This window comes from Sylvia atricapilla, chromosome 5 (genome assembly GCF_009819655.1).
Source record: "Sylvia atricapilla isolate bSylAtr1 chromosome 5, bSylAtr1.pri, whole genome shotgun sequence".
Classification (NCBI taxonomy): Eukaryota; Metazoa; Chordata; class Aves; order Passeriformes; family Sylviidae; genus Sylvia; species Sylvia atricapilla.
This window is the reverse complement of record NC_089144.1, coordinates 62,513,450-62,538,530: the sequence shown is the minus strand read 5'-3', so window position 1 is coordinate 62,538,530 and position 25,081 is coordinate 62,513,450. Positions and strand designations below refer to the sequence as shown.

At 43.8% G+C, this 25,081-nt stretch overlaps 1 protein-coding gene across 1 annotated transcript; it reads right to left on the bottom strand.

The window, feature by feature from the left end:
• Nucleotides 1-2,080: 2,080 nt before the first annotated feature.
• On the bottom strand, nucleotides 2,081-17,320 carry YARS2 (tyrosyl-tRNA synthetase 2). The gene is made up of 6 exons (XM_066318768.1): nucleotides 17,267-17,320; nucleotides 5,724-6,769; nucleotides 4,642-4,809; nucleotides 3,485-3,640; nucleotides 2,986-3,156; nucleotides 2,081-2,736 (listed from the first exon to the last, which is right to left on the bottom strand). Exons 1-6 carry the CDS (start codon nucleotides 17,318-17,320, stop codon nucleotides 2,577-2,579), a joined length of 1,755 nt encoding a protein of 584 aa, XP_066174865.1. The 3' UTR covers nucleotides 2,081-2,576.
• Between the last annotated feature and the right edge of the window lie 7,761 nt (nucleotides 17,321-25,081).

Below are 25,081 nucleotides of genomic sequence, written 5' to 3'. Positions count from 1 at the left end.
GTCAGATTGGGTATGGCAAACTCAGGACCCTGCTTTATGGACCACAGCAGGGCAAAAAAACCAACTTGCCACTGTGTTGTGCCCCTGTTCAGACTTGAATGGAATTATCCTGAGTAATTCTTTTTTTCTGCTGTTTTCTCCTGGAGCTGTGAGAGCAATGGGTAGCTGGAGTTTTCTGTAGTTACTACGGATCTCACTGCATCCATCTCACTGCATCCACTTTCGTTGCTAATTAAACTGTGCTTTGAGATGAGAGCTAGAGAATTGCTTCCTCAAAGTTTAGTACCACCTGGATATGGTTTTGTGCTCAATGACACTGTTTAGACTAGTGAAGGTGCTTTCCTGCTCCCATGGTATTGAGTTTCCCTGCTGCACGCCCTTTCACCCTTTACCTCTTGACTGCCACAGTAAGGTTAAATTCAAGTCTTCCAGGTTGTGCTGTACAAATGTTTTTTTGGTGGAGCTTTTTTAGTTTGTTTGGTTTAGGTTTTTTAAGGTATTTTGCACTTTGAAATCATGCTTTTATAGCTGTGTTAAATATACTTTAATATTCATTGCTCCTTGTTCACATCTGAACAAGTTTGAACAATCTCTGATTATCTCAATGTACCTGTATATAAGAAATAAGACCAGGCTAAGAAAGTACAGTAGACTTTTCCAGTCATCCTTGATCCTTGGCCCAAGTGTTCAAGTGCTCAGTTGTGATGGCCCTGTATGGTCATGGCAAAGTCATTCTTCCCTGATTCTCTGGGAAGACTCAGGGGAAGGTTTGGATTGCTAGGACTTGGTCAAAGGCAAGCATGGACAAAATTTCTTGGGGTTTATGAATCTTATTAGAAACCTTGTATGCAAAGAACTTTATTCCTTTGTTTCATATTTCTAAAAAAAATAAATTTACTCACTTATTAGAAGTGGATATATATGTGCATCTTGCACCATTTAGTGATGACAGAAAACAGGCAGGAAAGAGATCAGACATGAAACCCTGCTTCTTATTAGGAGTTTTTTTCTGTAAGTAGAAACTCTCAAATGGGCTCTGTTGTATTTCTCTGGAGGTGTACATGGGTGTGAACATGGGAGTATTTTGGTCCCAAGTGCATGTTTCTGATTTGCTCTAATGCTTCTGTCATTTAAGGAACAAGGTGGCTGTGTTATGTGGATGAACTTGCCCTTTCCCCTTTTCCTCCATGTGCTTTGAGGTAGAAATGACTCAACTACTTTGAGTAGTTTACTTTCAATTACATTGTTATATAATAGAGATGAAGCTAGAGATGTCTCATTATGAAACAGGTAAGTAGGATCTGCAAACTGAAATTAACACTAAGAACATGTTGAGCATCTGAAAGTACCATATTTCAGTTTCACTGCCAGAAGAAACGTCGTCTCTAACAAGCAAGCCACTGTATTTTATTACTGTTGGAATCATGAGTCATGGTGCAAATGAAATCAGCATCAAGTATATCAAGTAAAAAGCAACATTAAAAAGATACCTGAAACAATAACAATCTCCCCACCCAAGTATAAAATATATAGACCACATTCCAGAAGCCAAGATTAAGGCTTCCCCCCTTGTGGCTGGCTGTTACTGCAAATTTGTCTTGCAGATTTCATGGACCAGGAGGTTGTTCTCCACAGCCTAAGAGTGAGGCCTGATCCTTGAAGGCAACACTGCAAAGCAATTGAGCTTCCCTCAAGTGTTTTCTGGTCCAGAGACCCTGTGGTGCCATTCACCCACAACTCTTGGGCAGCAAAAATTACATGGCTTTGTATCTTCTGGTATAATGTACCATCTTCCAGCTGCCTGCAGAGCCTACAGGACTAGTAGCAGGATATTCCTTCTACAAGGAATGCTGGATAGCATGGATGCATCCATGTCATTCACAGGACCAAACAAGTGGAAGAACTGCCAGTCCCTTGTCACACTATGCACTTAAAACGGATTAATCAGGTTGATTTAAGCTTTGAAACGCTCTGTACTTTCAGAATGCAAAAGTGAATTTGCTGTGTATTCCCACATGAAGGCTAGAAAACTTTGGTGCAATGTCCCTATACATAACCAAGAACCAGCTTACACTAGTGCTTAATCATTTAGTCCTTTATTATGAATTTTCTGCAGCTTCTTTCAAAGCAAACCTGTTCAGAGAAATATGACCATGGTTGTCTTTCCCCCTTTTCCTGGCTACATGAGCACACATTGGCTTTAAGAAGTGGGTTTGAGTTTGCTTTGGTTCATTTTCCTAGGAGTTATCCTGTGGAATAACTGGCCACTGCTCTCCTACAACACAGAAGGCTGTTAAAGGAGGGGAAGCACATCTCCATTGCTGGACTTCAAAATGAATCTTTTCATTTTCTTCTTGTGCAGATCCTTATGAATGGTGCTTTGAATAAGGCAGAGTATCGACAATCTCTTCAGTGGTACCACTCAGCTCCTTTATTTCAACTCTGTTTCTTCTGAAAAGGAAACTGATATTGGGCAGTCTGTGAGCTGTGTAGTAATGCACAGTACAGAAACATCTTCAAGGACATCCTGAAGCAGCAGAGTTAGAGACCCATCATTTTAGGGAGATGTTCTGTTGTCACAACTGCAGCCATTTTATAATGTAATAATTTTTCTTTCCAACCCTAAGTAATGATACTCCATTCTTCAGAATATGCTGTCCAAGAATAAGAACAGTCTCAGGATTAGTTACACGGTTCCCATTTATTGAAACTCCTCCATCAGTAATTTTCCGGTACCTTAAAAACAAAATGAAAACAACTGTTAATTGCAAGACAAAGCTATTTGTTGATAAAAATTGAAAGTTCACTTAAGTTTGGGGTTTTTTTAGTGGATCCATAATTGAATACATTCTAATTCTCCTGCACTTCACTTTCAGTCCAGGTCAACAGTGACTGAAATCAACCTTAGCCTCTACTGCTCCAGTTCTTGCTGAGAAGGGTAAATACTGTTTTGAGTATTACCCACGAGCACAGGTGAGAACTTACCCACTAGGTCCATCTGGAATGGCATTTGCTTTGCGGCACAAGTCAAGAACAGTCATGCCAGGTTCAAGCATCAGTTCAGCAGAAGTAGCTTGTCTGAAAAGTTCCTGTAACTCTTGGTCAGACATTTCTTCCAGTGCCTCCACACTGCTGTAATAAAGGGCCTTAGTGCACCTGTGAGAACAAAGAGCATTCAAAATGCAGAGCTAGTCTTCTCTTCACACAAAGTGCTACTCAACTCATCGGATTCCCCTCCCCACTTCCAAAGTCCACAAACTAACAGAAATACTTTAAATACACCCTCCTTTTTTTATTGTACCCTACTGCCCTGCAAGGTTTTTTTTAATCTTTTCAGTGTTTTTTTTAAGTCTATAGGATTATTGCATTTTTCTCTTTTAACATCTAAGAAACAACTGAATAGATTAAAACAGTCCCTGAAAAGCTATGGAGGATTACCACAGAATAAATCTGAAACAAAACTGCTTGATGAACCAAACTTTACCTCTTAGCAGATTCCAGCCCCTCTCTACCATGGACAAGCTTAGTTACTTCTGCAGCCAGTCGTTTCTGAGGGCCCCATTTTTCAGGTTCTTTAGCATGCATTTCCATGATGTGGGCAATCTCCTCAAGAGGAAGGAAGGTGAATAGTTTCAGGTATCTATGAGCAGGGGAAAAAATATTTTGTCTACACAGCCATCATTACAGATTTCTTGCCTTTGTCATTCAAACCTAAGTAACTGCACTAAAAAGATTCTTAGTCAATTGAAGAAATACATACTAAGATGCTCTGTCCTTTCAATCAAATCTTTAAAACTCACATTTTACTTAATATTCTGCCTAGGGTCATCTTCAGGCATAAGACAGTGCTTTTATGAAGCTTGTACTCCAACAATTTAGTTTTCTCTCGAAACTTTTACAGGGTTTATTGGAATCGTGTGTCAACTAACAAGGTTTTGTATTTATCTTAGGAGATCCACAATATGCTAATGCAAAATGCCACTGCCAGTCATGGGACAGAAGCATACCTGTACTGGAAAGTATCTCAGCAGGAAGATTATTTAAGATCATCAAGAATTTAAAGATGCATCCCTAAGGATGTTGTAAAGAATAAAGTCCATTTTAATGAGATTTCAGTCCCGTGCAGTGTATTAAAGGTCCCTTTACTGGTGAAGTCTGAATGGCTGAAATATTTTAGTTTTAGGTAACCACACCCCCTTCTTTTCAGTCTGAAAGGTGCTGGAGATCAGAACATGGATTTGAATTATCAGGGAATAAACCTTTGAGAGAGGTAAGTAAGTTATAAAGCAGATCCCAATATGAAAAGGAAGTAACTCAGATTTAACAGTGCTATTGACAGATGAAACAGATTTAGAAAAGAACACAGAGCAACCTATTAAAATCAATGTAGTAATGTAGTGTACTGAAAAAAACTGTGATGCTACAGTACTAAAACTAATATGCCATGTAAGAGAGTCAACCCACAGGCAGAACAAAATGCACTCCGTTGTCATCCACCTTCTGATTTTCTTATGCATGTTTCAGCATATGGAAGTTCCACTATCCTGTCTACTTAGGAACCAGTTATGCCTGTTTATTTCATCAACAGTTAGAATCAGGTTTTATAAACAACGACAAAAAGCAAGTTGGAGAAACACTTACTTTTCAACTACGTTATCTTGCTGTCTGACAAAAAACTGATACAGCTCAAATGGAGAAGTCTTATCCCTGTTCAGCCACACTGCATTTCCAGCAGTCTTTCCCAGTTTATCACCAGTAGTACTGGTAATAAGAGGTACGGTAATTCCAAACACATCTGTTCCTGTCATCCTGAGAAAGAAGAGTCACTGCATGTTAAAAAAAATACACCTTGGTGAAGCTGACTAAAATACAAGCAATTCTGCAAGATTCTATCCTTGATACAAAGCTGGGGCCGATGGGCAAAAAGATGCCAGAACACTGTTCTGTGAAGAGGGCTTTAGGGAAAAATCCAGCACCCTAAGTTTTTAAGTTCTTTTGTATGCATCAAAGAGATTTATGTACTTTAAGTAGTTTATATACAGGATGCACTACAACTGCCTGTACTTTGATGTGATTACACCAGGACGTGTGTGCTGGCAGACTTGTCTCGATTTTGTCTCATGCTTCAGGGTGTTTGACTTTGGTTCCTGGATTCACTAACACAAGCACCTATTATTTTTCTTTAAAACTCATATAAACTTGGTCAAAATGTAGATATGTATCGAGCTTATGGTCAAGCCAATTAATTGCTTCTCTCAAATCACAGAAATCTGTGTGTGGCTAAATCTCCTGAGAGCTGATTTCTGCTCCTGGTGCTTTAGAGACTGTCAGCACCAATCGCACCGCATTCTGTCACAGAATCACAGCATTGGTGAGGCTGGACAAGACCTCTGAGATCATCGAGTCCCACCTGTGACCGAACATCACCATGTCACCGAGAGCACGGCACTAAGTGCCATGTGTGGTCATTTCCTTACACACCACCAGGGACAGTGCCACCGCCCCCTCCCTGGGCAGTCCATTCCATCGCTGCCCTTCTTCCGACTTGCTCCAGCACCTCAATGCCCTTCTGAACTGAGGGGCCCAGGACTGGACACAGCCCTCCAGTGGCCTCACCAGTCAGTGCCCAGTACAGGGGACAGTGACATCCCCGGTCCTGCTGGCCACACTACCGCTGACACAGGACCCTGCGCATCGCCCCCCGCCCCGCGCTCCCGCCGTACTTGGTGACGAGCTCGTATCCGGACATGATGTTTCCCATCTGGTCATGGCCGCCCAGCTGGATGCGGCAGCCGTGGCGCTGGTGCAGGTGCAGGAAGTCGTATGCCTGCAGGGCAGGATAGAGGAATTCGGCCAGGCTCATGCCCTCGGCGCTGCGCAGCCGCGCCTGGCAGCTCTGCCGGCTCAGCAGCGTGCCCATGCGGAGGCGCCCGCCCGCGCCGCCGAGGAAGCGGAGCAGCGGCTCCCGGCCGAGCCAGCGGGCGTTGTCCAGCAGCGCGGCGCGGCCGAGGCGCCCGGCTCCCGGCTCCCAGAACAGCTCCCGGTGGTTCCCGAACAGCCGCTCCAGCCCCGCGCGCAGCGCCCGCGCGTGCGCGCGCACCCGGCCCGCCGGCAGCGGCTCCCGCGCGCGCTCCCGCCCGCTGGGGTCCCCGAGCCGCGCCGTGGCCCCGCCCACCACGGCGATGACGTCGTGGCCCGCGCGCTGGAAGTGCAGCAGCGCCATGACGGGCAGCAGGTGCCCCACGTGCAGCGAGTCCGCCGTGGGGTCGAAGCCGCAGTAGGCGGCCAGCGGCGGCCGGCCCGGCTGCAGCAGCGCCGGCAGCTGCTCCTCCGCGCTCTGCGCCGGGAACACCTCCTGGAACAGCCCGCGCTCGCACTGCGCCGCCAGCAGCCCCGCCGCGCCCCGCGCCCGCCGCGCCTGCTCGTGGGCCCGGCGGCGGGGCGGCGGCGGGAGCGGGGCCCGGCGAAGGGCCCACTGCCCGCAGCGCCGGCACAGCGCGGGCGCCGCCATCGCGCGCGGGGCACGCCGGGAAGGCCGCGGCGGGCGGGGCTGAGGCGCCGGGACCGCCCCGGAGGCGGGGCTGCTGTGGGATGAGCGGCGGGAGGGGGCCGGCTGCGCGGGTACTGACCGCGGCACGAACGTGAGGACTGTGGTCACGCTTTGCGGTGGTGGGCGGTTCTCCGCGACATTAAAGATGCGACCAAACCGGCGTGTGTTGGCTGCTTCTCCGCTAGTTTTTTCCCGACCGAAATATGGGGATTTCAAGTGCTGTCAGGCGTTGGAAATGAGCCCTTCAGCTGGTAGTAGGGCGCCTGGCAAAGCGGGTGCCACATGCCTCAATTAGTCACACTGGGGCTTAAAATTTACAGAATTTATTAGCTACATAGCTAATAAACAGAATTTATTAGCTGTATTACTAGAATGTATTAGCTATATTATTTGAAATTTTTAGCTACTCTTACATATCTTGAATGCTTGGAAAGAGGTGGCTCGAGCTGTAGATAGAGGTGCAGCTGTAGGCACATGGGTGATAAAAGGAAGGCTGAAGAAACGTGGGCCCTCTGCAAGGGAATGCAACACGTGGGATATGGGGAATGCTGAGGTATGAAATGATGTTTTTGCCTCAGTCTTCACTGACAAGTGTTCCAAACACCCCGGCATAGCTGCAGAAGGAAAGGTAATGGTGAGGAGAACGAACCAGCTGCTATAGGAGAAGATGAAGTTTGAGTCTGTCTAAGGAACCTGAAGGTGCATAAGTCCATAGGACATGATGAGATACATCCACGGGACCTGAGGGGACTGGGGGATGAAATGTCTTAAGCCGCTATCCATCATATTTGAGGAGCTGTGGCAGTCTGGTGGAAAAGGGGCTCGGTTGGTCAGAGCATCGTGCTAAAAACCTTGTTACCTTTGAGACAATGGCAAGCATTTTATAGACATTGTCAAAATCTTTGCCATTCTGTGTTAGAAATAATATGTAGAGGTGATAATACAGTGGGAAGATCAATAAATGTAAATACCGTGCAGACTTAGAAAAGTTTAAATTATTAACTCCCCAAATAATACTGACAAGAGAATATCTAGTTCTGACACACTAGACCCCCCAAAATAGCCATTATCTTGTAAAGGACCTGGTAATGTTCTTCATGCATCACTTTCACACTCAGCTGAAATTCCTATTCGCTAGCACATTTAAGTGCTAGCAAAAACAATCACCATGGCAAATTCTTACTTTAGAATGTAGGTTCAGGTAAATGCCTTGCTGGAGCAGATTGTTCAATTCCTTTGTGCTGAAAGGAGCCACTGACTTCAGAGCCACTGACTTCAACCCCCTGCAATTCTACAGGCTGTGAGAAGGGTGACTGGAAAGCTGCCTGGGGAAAATCAGCCTGGGGCTGCTGGTTGAGGATGGCTGAACATGAGCCAGCAGTGGGCCCAGGTAGCAAAAAGCCCAATGACACCTGGCCTGTGTCAGCAACAGTGGGGCCAGCAGGAGCAGGGCAGTGACTGTCACTCTGCTCAGCTCTGGTGAGGCCACACCTCAAATCCTGTGTCCAGTTTTGGGTGCAAGAGGTGCTGGAGCATCTCCAGAGAAGGCTGATGGAACTGGTGAAGCACCAGAAGCTTCTTTGAAATCTCTGAATTGCTGTGTTGTGTTAGCATCCCTCCCTTTGCAATGAACCAGTTAATTCTGTTACAGAGCTAATTTGTGCCATTTTGTTTTTTTATTCGTGTCTTCTGCTTTCATTTCACAGGGCCATCTGTGGCTGCTGGGATGGTGAGCCAGCATAAAGCTCCACAACAGCAACACGAGCTTTAGAATCCACCTCCCTCAGCCCCTCCCCAGTAAATTCCCTGGTGCTGGGATAATCACCTTGTGATGGCAGATGCTCTGGTTGTGCCCACTCCCTTCCAGAAGCACACCTCGTACAAATACACCTCTTTTCTTATTATTGCTTATGCTGTACTCTGGGGGGATTTGTTTCTTTATGAGGCCTAGGGGTGGGAAAAGCATTTGCTTTCAATGTCCATGTAAGGAGTAGTCATGGCTAACTGTGGTGGCTGTAGGCAAGGGGGCAGTGGTTATTTTCTGCAGTCCTTAATCCCCCTGCAGCTTTTATCTCTTGGATTAGACAGAGCATTTGAACGAGTCGTTTTCTTTTGGTTTGTCACCCTCCCTCACATTTATTTTATTTCATTTGATCTTATTTTTCAGTATATCTATTTTTTTAAATATTCTCATCTTTTTCGGCTGAAAAGTAATTAGTTCCCTGTTTCCTTGTCTCTCCACCCAGAGATATTTGGTGCTTGTGTGTTCCTTCTCTCTTTCTCTGCTGTAATTGGTTGTTTAATTTTGTTTCTTCTTTGTGGACCTCTTTACATGTCCTCTGATAGGTGCATAGCTGCATTTAATTGGTCTTTGTGCCATATTGATCTTGTTTTAGATTGAAATTCAATATCCATCCTTCAAACACCAGACCAATTAATATGGAATATACTTTAATATTTTTCCATCCGAAATAATTTTGCTGATTTTACGAACCCAGAGGTTTGAAGACTATGGTGCTTACAGCTGCTTTTGTCCTTTAGGCTCCATCAAATTCAGCTTTAATACTAGGTTTTTCTAAGACAACCCCAAACCCAGAATCAATTATGAAAATCCATCTTTATTTTTAAAATGCTGCTGTGAGAATGTTTTTATTAGTGGCTTGTTAGCTTTCAGCAATTATTCTTTTTTACACAGCTTTTTAGACATGACAGTATCCGAAGTCAAAAATCTCTCCATTCTCCACAAACAGACATGCAGAGACTTAATTTTCAAATAAGATAGAAGTTTTGGAAAGAAAGTTCTGCATCTCCCATGAAATTTAAATAGTTTCACAATGTGTGTAGGCATGTGGTATCTTTTCCCCAAAGTTTACAGGTTGGTATCACTCACAAAGTATTTGCTTGTGGCGTAACTGAGAAACCTTTCGTGAGTATTTTACAACCCTGCCACTGTAATGGTCAAATCATTTGTTCTGAGAACCATTTACTTAAAAGATTAAGGCAAAGCCAAGGGTGATCTCTCTTGGCTGTATAATGGGATACCAGTAATGTAACCAGGGAAAGTAGGAAGTGGTCGGGACTAAATCCCATTAGGAGACGGGCCAAGCCTAAGTAGAAGAAATGTGGATGCAGTTAGAGGTGATTAAAGTGCTTAGTCTTTCCATTATAAATAATCAATCTTTATCTGTGATTGTCTTCCTATAAATCATAAAGCAATTTATCTTAGCTTTGTAAGCAAATGATTTTTCAGGCATTTTGAAAGCATTTTCACACAAGAAATCCAGAACTGATAGTAAAGGCTTAGCATTAGCATCCGTTATGATAACTAGAATAGTCATGAAAGGATCATTATTTTCATGGCAATGTACTTGGAAAAATAACACAGATTAGAACAAGAACTAACAAGAGATGATAATGAGAATGTTTCTTTTTCTAATTCAGTTGTTCAGAATGAATCTTTTATTCTGGCTGACTTAGTATTCTGGACAATGCTGATGGAAAGGAGAAAACCATTTTGCTTTCAGAATATAAACATAAATATGAAAGCTGAAACTCCCTCTGTGTGCCAGTGCAGGTAGGTAAACTTCCTGGTGGTTTGAAGGAGAGTTCAGGGAACTGCTGTGTGAAATTAAAGTAAATATAAAATGCTGATATGAAAGACCTGGGTGGAGCCTAGGGAGCAACCCCGCAGTTCTCTGGGCAGCAGCTGATGTCACTTGCAGTAGTAGGCACCCCTCCATTTGTATTTTGCTCCTTGTTCTTCCCTGGGCCCATGCCTCCTTTGCCCTTCATTATTCTCAAGAAGATGAAGGCATAATCAAAGTCAACCCTTACAGTGTTGTGGGATCTAATTCTCCAAGACAGGTAACATTTCCTATAAACCACAACTCTATGTCAATTGGCTATCAGATCACCCAGAGGCCTTGGAAACTATTACAAGAATTTCCCAGACAGGTTACTTAACTGGAATAATTTTGAAGTTACTTATTAGTGGCACCGTTGTCTTTTGTGTCCCACCATCAAGAGTGTCAGGCTGAGGGATGACTGCAGATCTGACACATCATGGGTGAGTTGTTTGCTTGAGTTTTCACTTCATGCCTGAGTTTTCACCCAGTATTTGATTCATATTTTTCCTTCAGAGAAGATCCTCATGCCATTGCAAAATATCATTATTAAATGTAACTCAGTTTAAAACTCTGCTTCTATTTATGCCAACATTTATTCCCTTCTTATGCAATAGAAGGAATTCCTGATCAGCTGTCCTCCCCGTAAAGCCAAGTTATACGTGCATCAGCCACGAGGTGGCAATACAAGAGCTTGATATGCTGAATTTTAGTGGTATTCGTAGCATTCGTGCCAGAAAAGCTTTGGGGTATTAGCTAAGTAAATACATTTACAGTGTTTCTGCAGAGTTTGGCTTTCTCTGCCAGTGTGCAATACATGCTTCACATCTGCGTAATTGACTTCATGCAAAAGCCAAGGGAGACTAAGCTGATTTTCTGGATCAATGATTGAAGCCTTTATGTGGCTAATAATTGATATATTTAAGTGGCTCTGTAGTGGATGAGAGATGTTATGCAAGGAACTCGACTGCTGTTAAAAGCAAAATACCTTGAGGAGGATGCACTGGTAACATACAGCTGTCCCACTGTGAGTTTTCTCCTGGCTTTAACTTCTGACATTCCTGAAGGCCAAGGAAACGTGGACATGTGTGGAATTCCCAGTGTGATTGCTTCACAACACTAAAGTTTTGCCTTTTTCATCCAGGTTTGATTCACTTCTCAGCATGACTCATGGCTTGGTTTTCAGCTTTATAAGAGCATTCAACACTGGTGTCAGGTGGAAATAGTTAATTTCCAGTCTTTTTCATCCTTTCTTGTCATTTTCAGGCATTAGGGAAAGTAATAATATCTCTGTATTTTCAAAGACTAGTTTTCTACCCACTGTAATGGAGAAAGTATTTTAAGACATTTTCTATTTTGACATTAGCTCTTTCAGTAGCAGTCAGTGCTACAGCTTTTCAGAAGGTGGAGTTCTCTGTTCCCTCATTCAGATAGACAAAAAGGCTTCTATCATAAGAAATGGATTGTGGACTTGGCAGATGTCTCATGTCACTATATTCACCACAGTGTTTATTTGAACATAGAGAAATTATGGATATGCATTTTGTTATTTCACATGAAAGTGCCAGCAGCCTGCTACTGTCTTTTCCTGACATGGAAACAGTTTTCCTGAGTATTTTATGGGAAATCTTACTTTCAATCAGACAATGCACTGTGAAGTCTGTTAGCAAATATGTCTTTCAAGTACTTACAAGTTTGTGGTTTAGTAAATAAATAGCAATGTAAGGAGAGGAGCATAGTAGGAACCCTCAAAAGAGTAAATAACTTTTGAGAAGGGAACTTCCCTAAGAAAGATCTGAGATAAAATTGTGCCTGTGAGTTGGGTGTTCAGTCGTCAGAAGTGCTGTGGGCGTAGGTGCTGGAACAGCCTTGTATTTCAAATAACAAAAGCTCTTCTGCACGGGCAGTGATGGCCCCTGTGTGTTTGGATACTTTGCTGCACCAGGGGCATTGGCACACGTGTGCCCTCGTCCCCTCAGAATTCAAGATTCACAGCTGTTAAAGCTTGAAGGAAACTGATTTGTCTGATTTTCCACCTGCACAATGCTGACCATGGGATTTAACAGTTGACAGAAACTGCAGAAATGGAGACCTGAATTTGGCAGGAGCAGACACAGCACAGCCCAGGTGCCTTTCAAGAGGATCTCTAACCCTATCTGTTAACATCCAACAGCTTGCTTAGAGAGTTGATAAGTCAACTTTGTCTTCAAAGCTGATAACAACAGATTTCTCCTGAGAAAACATGCACAATCCCCAAAGCCTCTTCTCTTTCTTGAGGTTGTTTGCATGCACGTCTCAGCTTTCTTGCTCAGATACTGCACAGCCTCAGGCTGTGCCCCTGGCAGGTTACATAAAAAAGAGCTTTGAGAAGCTGGCTGGTGACTGAAGAAATGAAAGTGGGCTTTGGGACATGACGTTTGAGGAACTGGATGGCTACTGTTTTTCCCTTGCAGCTTTCTACAGTTAGAATCACCAGCTTGTGGGCAAGATGCTGGACATAGATCTCACTAGGAGCCATAACAAGTAACTGATTGTACCAGCAGAAGGATAACTCATCTCAGTGTTGAGTTGATAGGGTGGTATTTCTGTCCACCTGAATTGTTCTGCAGTGTCAAATGATGAAGGTAATTTCACACTTTTATTAATCCATGGGTTTTGGACATTACCCTGATAACTATGACTGTACAGAATAGCATGTGCCTCTAGGAAGGAAGGATTTGAAAGGGAAGTGACCAGTAGCCTGAAAGTACAGTGCTAAAGAGAGAGGCCACACGCCATATACTTTCTTCCAGAAAAATAAAGCACTCTGTCTTCTCTGATCATGTAGTTTGTTTTTCTCATGTTCACCTTGAAATGGATACTGAACATTTGTTGTATTGCTCACTTCTGAATCTAATTTAAGGTGTTTAGTGTATATTCCAGCCAAAGAGAAGGAACCTGGTGATGACTTAAGCAAGACATGAAATGATGTTCCCTGACACAGCCAACAATGTCAGTGTTCATTCCAGGTTGGTGGTTATTTTCCATATATATGTATATAAATAGCTGTTACTGATGTTCACAGATGATTAATTTGATGGGTTTGTGGTCTGAAAGCTAATAATTTAAATTCCTGCTCTATTCCTGGAAGGGAGAAGCTTGCTCTTTCTCAGCAGGAATCACTAGTCAATGCACTTGGTTCAGACTGTTCATATCTTGTGTAATGTTGTGTGATAAGGGGGAATTATAGAATGGGATTCTGCTTGAAATCTTCTAGACCTGTGGGAGTTTCCCCAACATGTCACAGACTTCTTCAAATAAGTGATAAGGCAAGCTGAAAATACTGATAAAAGATAGACAAAAAAATGTTTGTTTTTCACAATAGACAGGCATTACCAACTGGAATCCTTTACAGATCAACGTTAAGATCAGTGCTGTTTGAAATACCTATAAACAATGTGGGCAAGTAGTTGGTTAGTGAATGGTTGTTGAGGAGGAGATGATATCAGCTCCCAAAGACATTTCAGGGTACTCCAACCTAATCACATTGAGAGATTTGCTGAGTATTGAGGAGCTATCATATCTAGTCTGGCTTCTCAGGCATCATGGAATTGTCAGGCTGCATGGAATTCAGGAGAAGGAGAAACCTTACAATTAATGTTTCTGCAGGTTTGTAAGAAAAAATACGTCTTTTTTTTCTAAAGCAGGATTCACTAAGAGAAAAAACATTTGTTCCTTCTGTTACCAGAAATGCTTTGTTACAATACCCATTTGCAAACAGGGAGAGTAACTTTGGCCTGTGCCCAAATCCATTTGTAGGTTAAATACAAAGTAAAGCAGAAGTTGGTACAAACATCCATCGAATATGAAAAAACAAGCCCTCACTGCCCTGCCCAGCCTGCCTTGGAGTCTCCCCACCTCATCCAAGGTCCAGGACCCTGTTACAACTCAGCCCAGGACACCTGTCCTGGCTACTTTATAGGGGTAGCACTGCCTGGCCTCCTTTTGCTCCTGCTGAACCCCCTGGTCCTGGCTCAGCCCTTGATGTACCTGGTGTGGCAGGGGTCTGCTGGATGGGGGCTGCCCTCAGCCCCCTGCTTGTCCTTTCTCCTGGGGCAGCCCAGTGTGACACTACAGGGCTGTATCTAGGAAAGGCAGGTCTGTCAGGGAAACACAGGATATCTGGGGATGCCAGGTGTCTCAGAAGGGTGGGCTTTATTTTCTGTCTTTGCTGAAAGTGCAAATCATGCTGAAAGTGCCTACTGTCACCTGCAGCTCTCAGCATGAGGCTGCTCCTAAATCTCACCCCTCATCCTTAAGAGGCAGCTATTTGTCCCCTGCCTGGAGCTGTCACAAGGTCAGCTGCGTTGCAGGTGGGGTTATAAACACTGCAAGGACACGTCAGCACTCCTGTGTGACACTGGTAAAAATCGATAGCCCAGAATCTTGAACTTTCTGAGAAGCAGTGGCTTTTGCTGGCTGTGAGCTGCAGTGAGGGTCTGGGTGAAGCGTCTGTCAGCCCAGAAGTGTTGTTTTAACTGTGAAATTACAATGTTGGGCAGGCCAAACCAGCAGAGAGGGATGAGCAGCCTGAAATACCAGCTTCTCCATGGTGATTCAGTCCATGCCAGGAGTGAACTGGATGCAGTGTCTGCTAAAGAGCATTAGATCATCCTAATGGTCATTCTCATTATCAGCTGAAAGTATGTCTGTGGTCCCACATGTCCCCAGAGATATTAAGTGGTGGGATTTACACCGTTATTTGCCTTCCCTTTGCCAATCCACCCCTGTGCAGCAGCTGCAGGCTGGGAGACGTCCATGAAAATTGAAGCTGCTCATGAAAGACGTCATGAAAATTGAAGTCATGATTTGGGTAATGGAGACTTAGAGATTTCCTCAACCAGTTGAAATGGATCTGGCAATGGTCTGTCTTCCTCATTCTGTGGGACTCCAGTGACCTGAAAACCAGGTGAACAATGTACATCGCTGTCTACTATTGCTTAATTATCATTGCAAATAGGGATAGTGAGGGTTCCTCAGCACTATGTGTATCTTAGCATTATGGCTAACTATGGGATATTGTTAGCTGTTTATATTGCTTAACGTTAATGTTAAACGAGACAAGCTGTTTCAGAGGCCAGGATAACTCCTGGCTGCCAAATAGAAGGGAAGAAGTCCAGGTGCAGCTGTGTAAGCACTTTAAATTTTTGTGTGTGTGAACCTGAAATAACCCTGAGGAATTCATTACTCAGTCTTTATCATGAGCACACAAACAAATGTGTTTTCTATAAATAGCAGTTTCGTTAACAGTGGTGGGTAAAGGAACCTCTTGTGTGTGTGGCCTTGATGCTGTGTTTATACAGAACCAGTGGATCATTATTAACATTTATTAGGGCTAACCATGACTGCTATATAACCTATACTATATATTCCTCTATAACCTATGATTGAATAACAGGTTATACCTCTGCACACATATATGGGACTAATTTTAAAATGTATATAAGATTAATGTGTGTGTATATATATATATGCATATGCATATATACATGAATACAGCCCTGTAGTCCTGTTAAAGTTCACAGAAACTCAAGTGAAGAAGGAGGAGCAAAGTGCAGGGAAGTCAAGTCACCCTGGCTGTTTGAGACTTTCCCAGCTGGCTAAAATGAATGCAGCTGGCTCTTGCTATCTGTCTTCCACAGAATTAGATCGTGGCATGCTGACATTTATTTGGTCAAATGCATTTGAGTAAAGAGGAAGAGCAGAGGCAACTTCAGAGGTCAATTTTTTGAAATACCCCAAACCTAGGACCTAGGAGTGTGGTCCTTACACTAAGCACGGGCAGCTCTTTTTTGATGGTACTTTGGAAAAGCTCAGTAATCCAGAGCAATTGCTGGGTACCTCCAAAATATATTGAGGTATTTACTAGGGACTGACAAACATTTTAAGTTCTCCTTTTTACCTCTTGTGGCTTACTGTGTTCGGTTCTTTGGAGCTTTCCACCGCTTATCTCCTGTCTCAAAAGCCTCAGAAAAACTCTCTCTTCCCAATTGCAGGACATGGACATGCTCAGAGCCACATGCCCTCCACAAGATATTGTTTCAGCATGAGTTGATGACAAGTCCTGGGAACAAGTTCAGACCTGGAGAATGGGAAGAGTGCAGAAGAGCCAAGTTAAAAAAAAAACAAAAAACAAATGCAACATTTAAACCCAAAGGGAGATCTTTCTGTTCACTGTAGTCCCTTGCCTGAATGCCTCAGTAAAACAGCATTTTTGTCTCAGGGCAGAAAAGGTAGCCCTTGCTTTCTTCTTGAAGCCCAGTTTCAGTATTGGTGTGAGGTCTGGATAGCAAGGCAGAATCACAGAATACATTGGGAAATGATCAGCAAAAAAAAAGATTTAAATACAGCCATTCAAAGGTAAGTGGTAAATCCATTAAATTCAATCAGAATTATTAGACTGTCAATCAATTACAAAAGCTTCAGTGAGACATCAGCTCAAGAAAATGTGCAGCAGCTACAGGGACAAAGTACTGGGAAAGGTGGGGAGTCATTAGCCACGAGTTGTACCTGTTTCCCGTGTGCTACATAATATAGATGCTTTATCACAGTGACATTTCTACTTCATTTATTTTATTTGAAGCAGATAAGTCACTGTATTTCACAGGCAGCAGATTTTTCATAAGACAGCAATTTAACAGTTGAAAGCTTTTTGCTCATTTGTACTCCACTCACCCTTTCCAGTTTACATAGAGGTTTTCATGTCAGTATTTTCAGATTATTTATTATTTTTGTTGCCTGCCTGGTACATTACAGTGTGGTCTTTTAGTGCTTACCTAAAGGACTATGACCACTATGTGCAAATACTGGCAGGGGGAAAGACCAAGATAGGGAGGGTTTAGCAGGAGAAATGAAGATGCATCACTGTGTTAGCCATGACATGAAAAGCTGCAGCAGGGCAGGTCCAGAGCCCCTGGAGGGCCTCCCCAGGGGATGACTGTAGGCCAAGCAATTGCCACTGGTTCAGCTGAGACCCCTCAGGACTCACTGGAGGCTCCTGCAGCCAGGCACCTGCTCAGTGGTGCTGGGATGTGGCCACCCTGCTCCTTCCTACCGTGATGGGAGGCTCCTGCTCCAGGGCTGCAGTCCTGGGAGTCTGGATGGCCATTTCTAACCCAGGCAGAGCCTCAGCCTGTCTTTGGGACTACCAAATGCTGCACAGAGGCCCAAGTCCCTTTTTTATATTTTTCCTATATTTTTTCTTCCCATAATAGTTGAGTTACACCAGGAATTAATTTAGCTTTGGCATGTATAATTTCCACTGTGTTTATGATACATTTCCTTTGTTTGGTTGTTTAACATTACCTGATGTTCTATGCTACAATGGGTGATTAATCTTTAGCTGTCATATTATTAAGCAGTTCCTACACAGTATGAATTCAAAAGCCTGCACTTCCCATTCTCTCTCAATAGCCTGGGCATATATTAAATTTCATTTCTACTAACATATGTTAGGGTGAATTATGGGCTATTACTCAAAAATAAATTGTTCTTTGATGTCAGTTCAGCATATGAATGGCCAGTTGTAATTATACCAAGTTAAAGCAGAACTTAGTGCTATTGTTTCTAGTCCAAAATACTTCTGTGTTTCTTTTAAATGGAATCAAATCAGCAATTCTCCATTGTATATCATCTCAGTGCAGCCATTATGAACGAATTTTTTCCTTTGTAGATTTGAGCTAAAAATGCGAGTGGCATGTAGATGGCATTGACAGAGGCAGAGGAAAAGTGATCCTTCCCCGTGTCCCATTTCTGATTTCCATTTCCCTTCAAAGGGACCAGCCACTGGTGATTCACTGCACTTTTGCTGCAGTTCATTTCGTTTTTATGAATGTGCTGAGTTCCCAATAACTGTGCCTATTTATCACAGGAAGACACCATCCAGTGTCTCAGCTGCCCTGGAGAGTAACATCACACAGAGCTGTGCCCAATTTGGGGTAGGGAGAGAAAGGGGGGACACGTGTTCTGTTGTCTGTTGTTTAAAGACCCCATGCACGTTCCTGGGGTTGTTTTGGTGTTAAATACTGATCCTTTGCCGTGCTGGAATGCACAGACACATTCTGTTGGAGCAGAAACCTCAAGCCTCTGCATTTAATACAAACATAGGACTTTTTAAATGAGAGGACTAAACATACTCCTAGTGTCAGACCTTAACTTCCAGGGCTTTGGTTATTTAATCTTTAGCTAGCATGCGTTTTGTGCTGGCTGAATTTTGTTATCAGCTGTGTTTACAAGCTGCTCCAAGGCTTTATGGAGTTGTAAGGCTCTTTAGCATTTGTGGTTCTGCTGTTGGGCTGCCTGTTTTACAAGAGTGTGTGTGTACTAGCTCGATTTTTGCTTTAATTATTGGCAGTAAGTACACTTCAGGAGTGAAATATGTTTTGTCAGGAGAAATCTGGAAGTGCTTTCTCAGGAGAACAATAATTAGAAAGGTTAATGTAATCTACTCTGTATAAGACTTCAAACTCATTTGCTTGGAGATGTGAAGCAGATGCTTCGTTCACAAAACTGTATTAAATTAGTCCTGGGGGGTGTCCCATTACTGTTTCTCAAGTACAGCAAAAAAGGCAAATTAAATCTATATCAATTTTCAATATTGACAATACAGTTGGCTTTTAAGTGTGTATGGTGCCCCATGCAAACAGCCTTTTACTGTGTGCTTGGTTTCACACAGCCCCTGAGAGAGTAAAAAACTGGGATTTTAGTTTTACTGTATTGAAACGATAGATCTCCTTGTCTGAGCTGTGTAGGAATGTGATTTTAACAGGATGGCAGAATCAATGCTGGAACCCCTGACCGGCCAGCCAGTTCCTTGCAATAAATAGAGACCAGTTTTGGGGAACAGTTGAGGGGAACCAGCAGAGCTGGTGTGTTGCCCCTGCCTGAGAAGGGCTTGCTCTTGTTTTGTGGAGAGGTTTTCAGGACAGGCTGATTTGCATACTGAATTGTAAAAGGCCTAATGCTGCACTTTTTGGGCTTCCATAGTCCTTGTGCTGGGCCATGAGGAGCTAAAGTGTGCTGGGGATCAGAGCCAGCAGCGGTTTCTCAGTTGGTTCATGCTGGCAGGGCAGTAACATCAGCTTCTATCAAGTTAGCTCTGGGAAACTGACGGTGACACTCCCCTGACACAAATCACATCCATGACTCTCACTCAACGCCTGCTTGTGCCTATCTGGCTGAAATTTTGGCTATGATTTCAACAGACTTGCTTGCAGGATGTTATAACCCAGATGTTTCAACCAGAAGAGGCAGAGGCTAGCCCTTAGTGGAAATAACTTTTTGATTAAGTCAAAGATAGATAAATCATTTATTGGGCTGCATATAAAGCCAGTTTTAGAAGCATTGGTTATACAGACCATGTTTCCTCCTGTAATCCAGATAGGAAATAGATTTTACAGCACAAAAAACCTTGTTCAGGTAATGAACCTGTTGTGCCTTGAACCTGTTGTGACCCCACTCTCTCTGCTAATGTTGGCTGAACTGCTGAAGAGATGCATAAAAATGAATAAAATGGGAAATCTAAGTTCTGTGAGTTTCCTCCCTTTGAGATTAGTGGGTCCATCAGTCATTTCAGTTACAATAGGTTTGTTATCTCTGCAAATAATTTTTTACTACTGAAATCATAGCCATCCTTCTGCTGGGATTAAGGCAGAAGTTTGCAAGAACAGAGGTAACTTTGGGGCTAAGATAAGAGAAGTTGTTTTTCAAGAAAGCACTTGAGAGGAATTAGTGCTGCTTAATGTATTTCTTGATCATTGCTAGAGCCAAGATCTCATATATTTTCTCAGGCTGATGGGACAGCAGTATAAAACTTCTGCATTTTATTATCTTGCTCTATATGCTCCAATTTATTACTTCCCCTTTGGCTAAACCCAAAGATATATGATACACGTAAAGCTACTTGGCAAAAACACAGAAATGCAGTTCAGTCTGAGGCACAGAGGGAACAACTGCAGAGGCAGATTTCTTAATGGAATGTGAGGTTTTCATTTTAGCACTTTGCTTCATTCCAGGTCTCCTGTCTGGGTGACCCCCAGGAGTATTATCCTTTAAGCACTGTAAATGCATTGCCTCAGGTCTGCTGGTGAAGGGTCCAGCCTCAAGCTCTCCTCTCACAGTTGTGGAGTGCTAAGCTTGAGCCCAAGCAGACTTGTCTGCACTGATTTCCCAATATAAATAAATAATATATATGCATGAAGGAGTTTGTAGTTAAATACTTTTACTTCCTCAGCAGTAATACTCCAAGTTAAATACAGCAACGGGGTCAAGAGTGGCTTTTTCTGGCTTAATTTGTTCCTCTCGTCATTTGTGCATGCTTCTTTTGTAGGAAACAAGAGCACGTTCCAACAGCAGCTTCTCTGGCCCCAACAACTTTTTCTGTTTCCCCACAGTCTCGGTTGCTGAACACCATCCAATAGGCCTGTCATGGAGGAATTTCACCTATCAAAGCTGCTGTATGATGAAAAGGAATAAGAGTATTTGGTTCAAAGTGTCTACCCCTTTATCGGGCTTTTTAAATTATTTTTAATGATTCTTTTCACAGCTGGAATAGGAGTGTTTGCACATGAAACTGCAGGCAATAGTTATTAACCTTTGATGGGTGTACATTGATTTTGCTCTCACTATTCTTGTTTTACTTGGACACTTTATTGGAATCAGGGGCCCTACAAGATCTCAAAACAATGCTCTTACCTTGTAATATGGTAGCCTGTTTGGTCTGATTTCCTAAATATGTTTCAAGTTACATCTACACCCTAAATGCTTTCAATAGTTTAACTCTGTTAAGTCAAGGCTACTAACCTTGATGTCAAAATGCTCATGGCTCCAGCTTATGTTAACTAAATCTGCTTTATGTTGCAAAATCTCCTCTTGAAAAATTCCTGGAAAAATGATTAATATGCTGGTGATTAGGAAAGCATGAGTCCACCCTTAGGATTTACAAGAAAGGGCGGGGTTATCAGAACTTTTTTAACCAAAAGGATTTAATGAGAATCACAGAATGATTTGGGTTGGAAGGGACCTTTTAAAGGCCGTCTAGTCCAATCCCACTGCAATAAGCAGAGATATCTTCAACTAGATCGTGTTGCTGCAAGCCCCATGAAACCTGGCCTTGAGTGTTTCCTAGCATGAGGCATGGGAAGGAAGCCATTATCTCTGGAAATTTGCTATTCAGCAATACGGGAATTCTCATTGATTGCTCCTGGCAAATTGCTCCTGGAAGAGTGATGTTACACCTTCATGGGAGAAGTGCACAGGAACAGGACTTTGCCTGATTTCTCTTACTGGTTCTCTGGAAGTGTGTGATCCTGGTGTGTATTTTTTTACCTTGGGCCTGAGTATTTGTGGCCATCTATGAAAGAGAGACTGGCTGGTCCTGTGGAGGGGACACATTGGTGTGTGCTCTGTGAGCTCTTTGGGTAGGTGAGGGGCACAGGGTTAACTGGGGATCTCCCACCTCTGGGGTTATCTCTGAGGTCACCGGGGACTTCTGTGGGTCTCTGGTGCATTTTATTTATTTGTCTCCTCCGCTTCCCTTTGCTTTTGGTAATACAAAAACAAAAAGTAGAATCTAGAAGTAGGAAATACTATGCCTTTTTTTGTTTTTCCTCCTTAAAATGAGATGGTTTCTCTTTTCTTCTAGATCTTAACTGAAACTTTTTCCGGGTTTCTGAAGCTGTGCCTGCTCTGCAACCTCAACCTGGCTGCTGGGGAGACAGGGCAGAGCAGAGCAAGGAGCGCTCCATTTTTCTGGTCCCCACACTCGGTGGTGGCACCCGGCTTTGCTGCAGCCATCCTGCCACAGGATGAGGTGGCAGCAGCGAGGCCGGATCCTGACAACAGTGACTCTGCTGGAAATAATTTCGTGCTGCATGTTCCCATTGTGTAAGCGCTCAGCCTGCCCGGTGTGGCAGTGCCACGTTAGTCACCAGAGGGCTGTGCTGGCACTTCCCAGGCAGACACCAACACCTTCCCTTTGTTGCTGCCCTGGGCTGGCTTCCAGCAAACATCGTGGGGCGGCCCCAGCAGCAGGGAAGGGCTGTCCCAGGTGTGAGCTGGGGCTGGGGCAGGCAGGAGAGGGTCAACGCTCTCCTCTGTAAGCAGGGTGGTTTCCTCGACAGCTGGGAATTCACGGGGATTCACTGATTCCTCTGTGGCTGCAGTAATGCACTGGAGAGACTTTCAGTGGATATTACCTATGAAAAAACCAGAGTAGTCCATTTAAACCGAAATTGAGGGTGGGTGTGCCTTTCCAGTCTGGAGTTCAGTTGGCCAGCTGTGGTTTGCAGTGCTAAATCACAGCCACAGACAAAGGACTCACAGGGAGTGAAACTGTGTGAGTCAGTCAGTTCCTGGCACAGACCAAAGGTGTCCACATGACCCCACCCTGAGCTTTTACCTCTTATGCACTCATCAGTTTTGAAACAAGGAGAGCACCTTCCTGAGAGTGGCACTTGGAGACCTACAGCCCTATTTCCATCCCACATCTGGAGCAGCTGAAACCTGCACAGCTGGGGCACACTCCCACTTGGATGCTTTTTCTGTTTCCTTCCTCTAAGGCTTGTTCAGGAAGGCTGAGGAGGCAGCAGGGAGGTGTGGTAGTTCTAGCTAGTGGCAGTTTGAGGTGAGGGGAAAGCAGCCTGACACAGAACACTTCCTTTTGCCAAAGATCCATATGTTGTTCCATGTTTCTCCACAGAAACTATCTGAGTGAGTCCTGCCAGTTGCTAATAAGGTCCCTCCTTGACAAGGTCAGCTTTTTACCTGGGCACCTCCACTTTGCTCAAGCCTCTTTAAAGCCAGTCAGCACCTTCTCTAAATCTGTTGGCTCTTGTGGTCTGACTGCTCTGACTTGGGACTATCAGTGCATGGTCTGCCTGTGGCTGAGATGCCGAACCCCCTTGGAGGTCTGGGGCTGCAGCTTTCCAGGATGAAAGTCCTCAGCTAATCCAGAGGAGAATCCTTGGACAGCATTTCAGAACCAAGGCTTTAAGTTACCAGGTCGAATCCAAACAATGTGGGTTTGTGAGTCATATGCAAGACATGCTACTGCACGTCTTCTGAGATTAGTGAGATAATGGGCTATGATGTGTATCTTTATGTCTTGTGTAGTGGTTGTGTTCCTGACTCAGTGGGCAAGAGAATGCTTCCTGAAATTAATTGCTTTGGGGGCAATTAACATCATCCACGATCATGAAGCAATGTGAGCAACAAAGCTGCTGGTTTTTCTCATCTCCCTAGGGAGGAGCTGCAGGTCTGGGACCTGAGTCAAATGGCTTTGAGCAAGAGAAGACTTAAAAAGGATGACTCTTGTCCTCTGAGGGAAAGAGGAAGGGAGAAGCCCTTTCCAGACTGACATAAAAGGCTGAGACCCACTCTCCTGGCTCACTGCAGGAACGGAGCACGATGGCCTGGCATGCATGCAGACACTAGAGACCTTTTTCCTGGAGTGCTTCTCTTCTGATCAGCTAACATCAGATTGCATGGGATCTGGCTCACTCTGTCATTCCTGGAAAGCCCTGACCTGAAGGTGGGGCATCACAGTCTGGCGGGTGATGTGACTGCCTGGAGACCTGTGATGGGACTTGGCAGCCTGCCCAAAAAACTCTTGATATCAATCAATTGAGAAAGAGGATCTCTAAGAGATCCAGTTACAGTCATTGTGGTCTTGATTTCTCCTGAGGATGGCAGCAAGAGTCTCTCTCCTCTGAGGAGTAAGGTGCCCATCAGGTTACATGTGTCAGAGTCCTAGCCAAGGCTGGTGAAGTGCCCATGCAAAATGTGCAGGGGCTTCTGCAGGCAGAGCCTCAGCCTGTCCTTGGCTGTGTCTGCCTTCCGTGGTGAATGCCACACATGCCTGACACCCAGGCAATCTGCCTGGAGAGCTACAGGCTCAAAGGAGCCTCAGCAGATGTGAAAAATACAGAGGGAGGAGTCAAATAAATGCCAGAAATGATGCAAGGGTGGGCAGAAGGCAAAGTATAGTCATGAGGGAGGAAAAGCAGCCATTCAAATTGGTTTAAACTAATACAAAACCACATTCTGGGCCAGCGATGACATCCAGATTGACCAATAAGATTTCTGTGTCCTGTATGATACAGGCAGTTGTGATGGTTGCCTGCCTTTACTTTCCACAGTAAATATCTTTTAGCAAGATTTGAGCTTCTAAGTGCTCCACAAAGCTGCTGAATCATCGTGTGTTGATGAACCTCACTAAGGAACATTGCAAGTACTGGCCACTAGCAACTAGTTGAAAACTAGTCATTAAGGGTATCAGACTTGAAAGGTGTTCTTGAAAAAGACATTCTAAGTGCAATTAGCTGGTGGTTCATAATACCTTGAGGCTATCACTCTTTCGTTTCATCCTTTTTTTTTTTTTTTTTTTTTCTCTCTCAGTTCAGTTCAAAGTCAAGTAAATCTCACATCACAGGCCATCTTTCTGCTTGATGCCAGACTTTAGTTGAGTCTGTGAGAAGATGTGGTGAGGGTGAAACAGGAAATCTGCTTGTATACCATCGCTGAATTTCAAGGGGAGAAGCATTTTTCAAATCTGAGTGACATCTAGTAAATCTTTAGCAGGCAATGAATGAGCCACTTTCAGATTGTTCTTATTTATTATTGGAATGGAGATTAATATTTCATCCCAGAGGTCAAGTAGATTTGACTGATCTCTGAATTACTGACCTGCTTTTTACCCTCTCCAGTGAATAGATCCTGTGCTTACCATCGTGTGGCCCTTTGGAACCTCACCACTTCTGCTGGAGATAACTGGTCATCTCCAGAGATTATGGCAACTTACACATTCTAGAATGTGTTCTACCAAACCCTAGCAAATGCAACATGTATTTTATTAGATTAGTGATTAACTTAT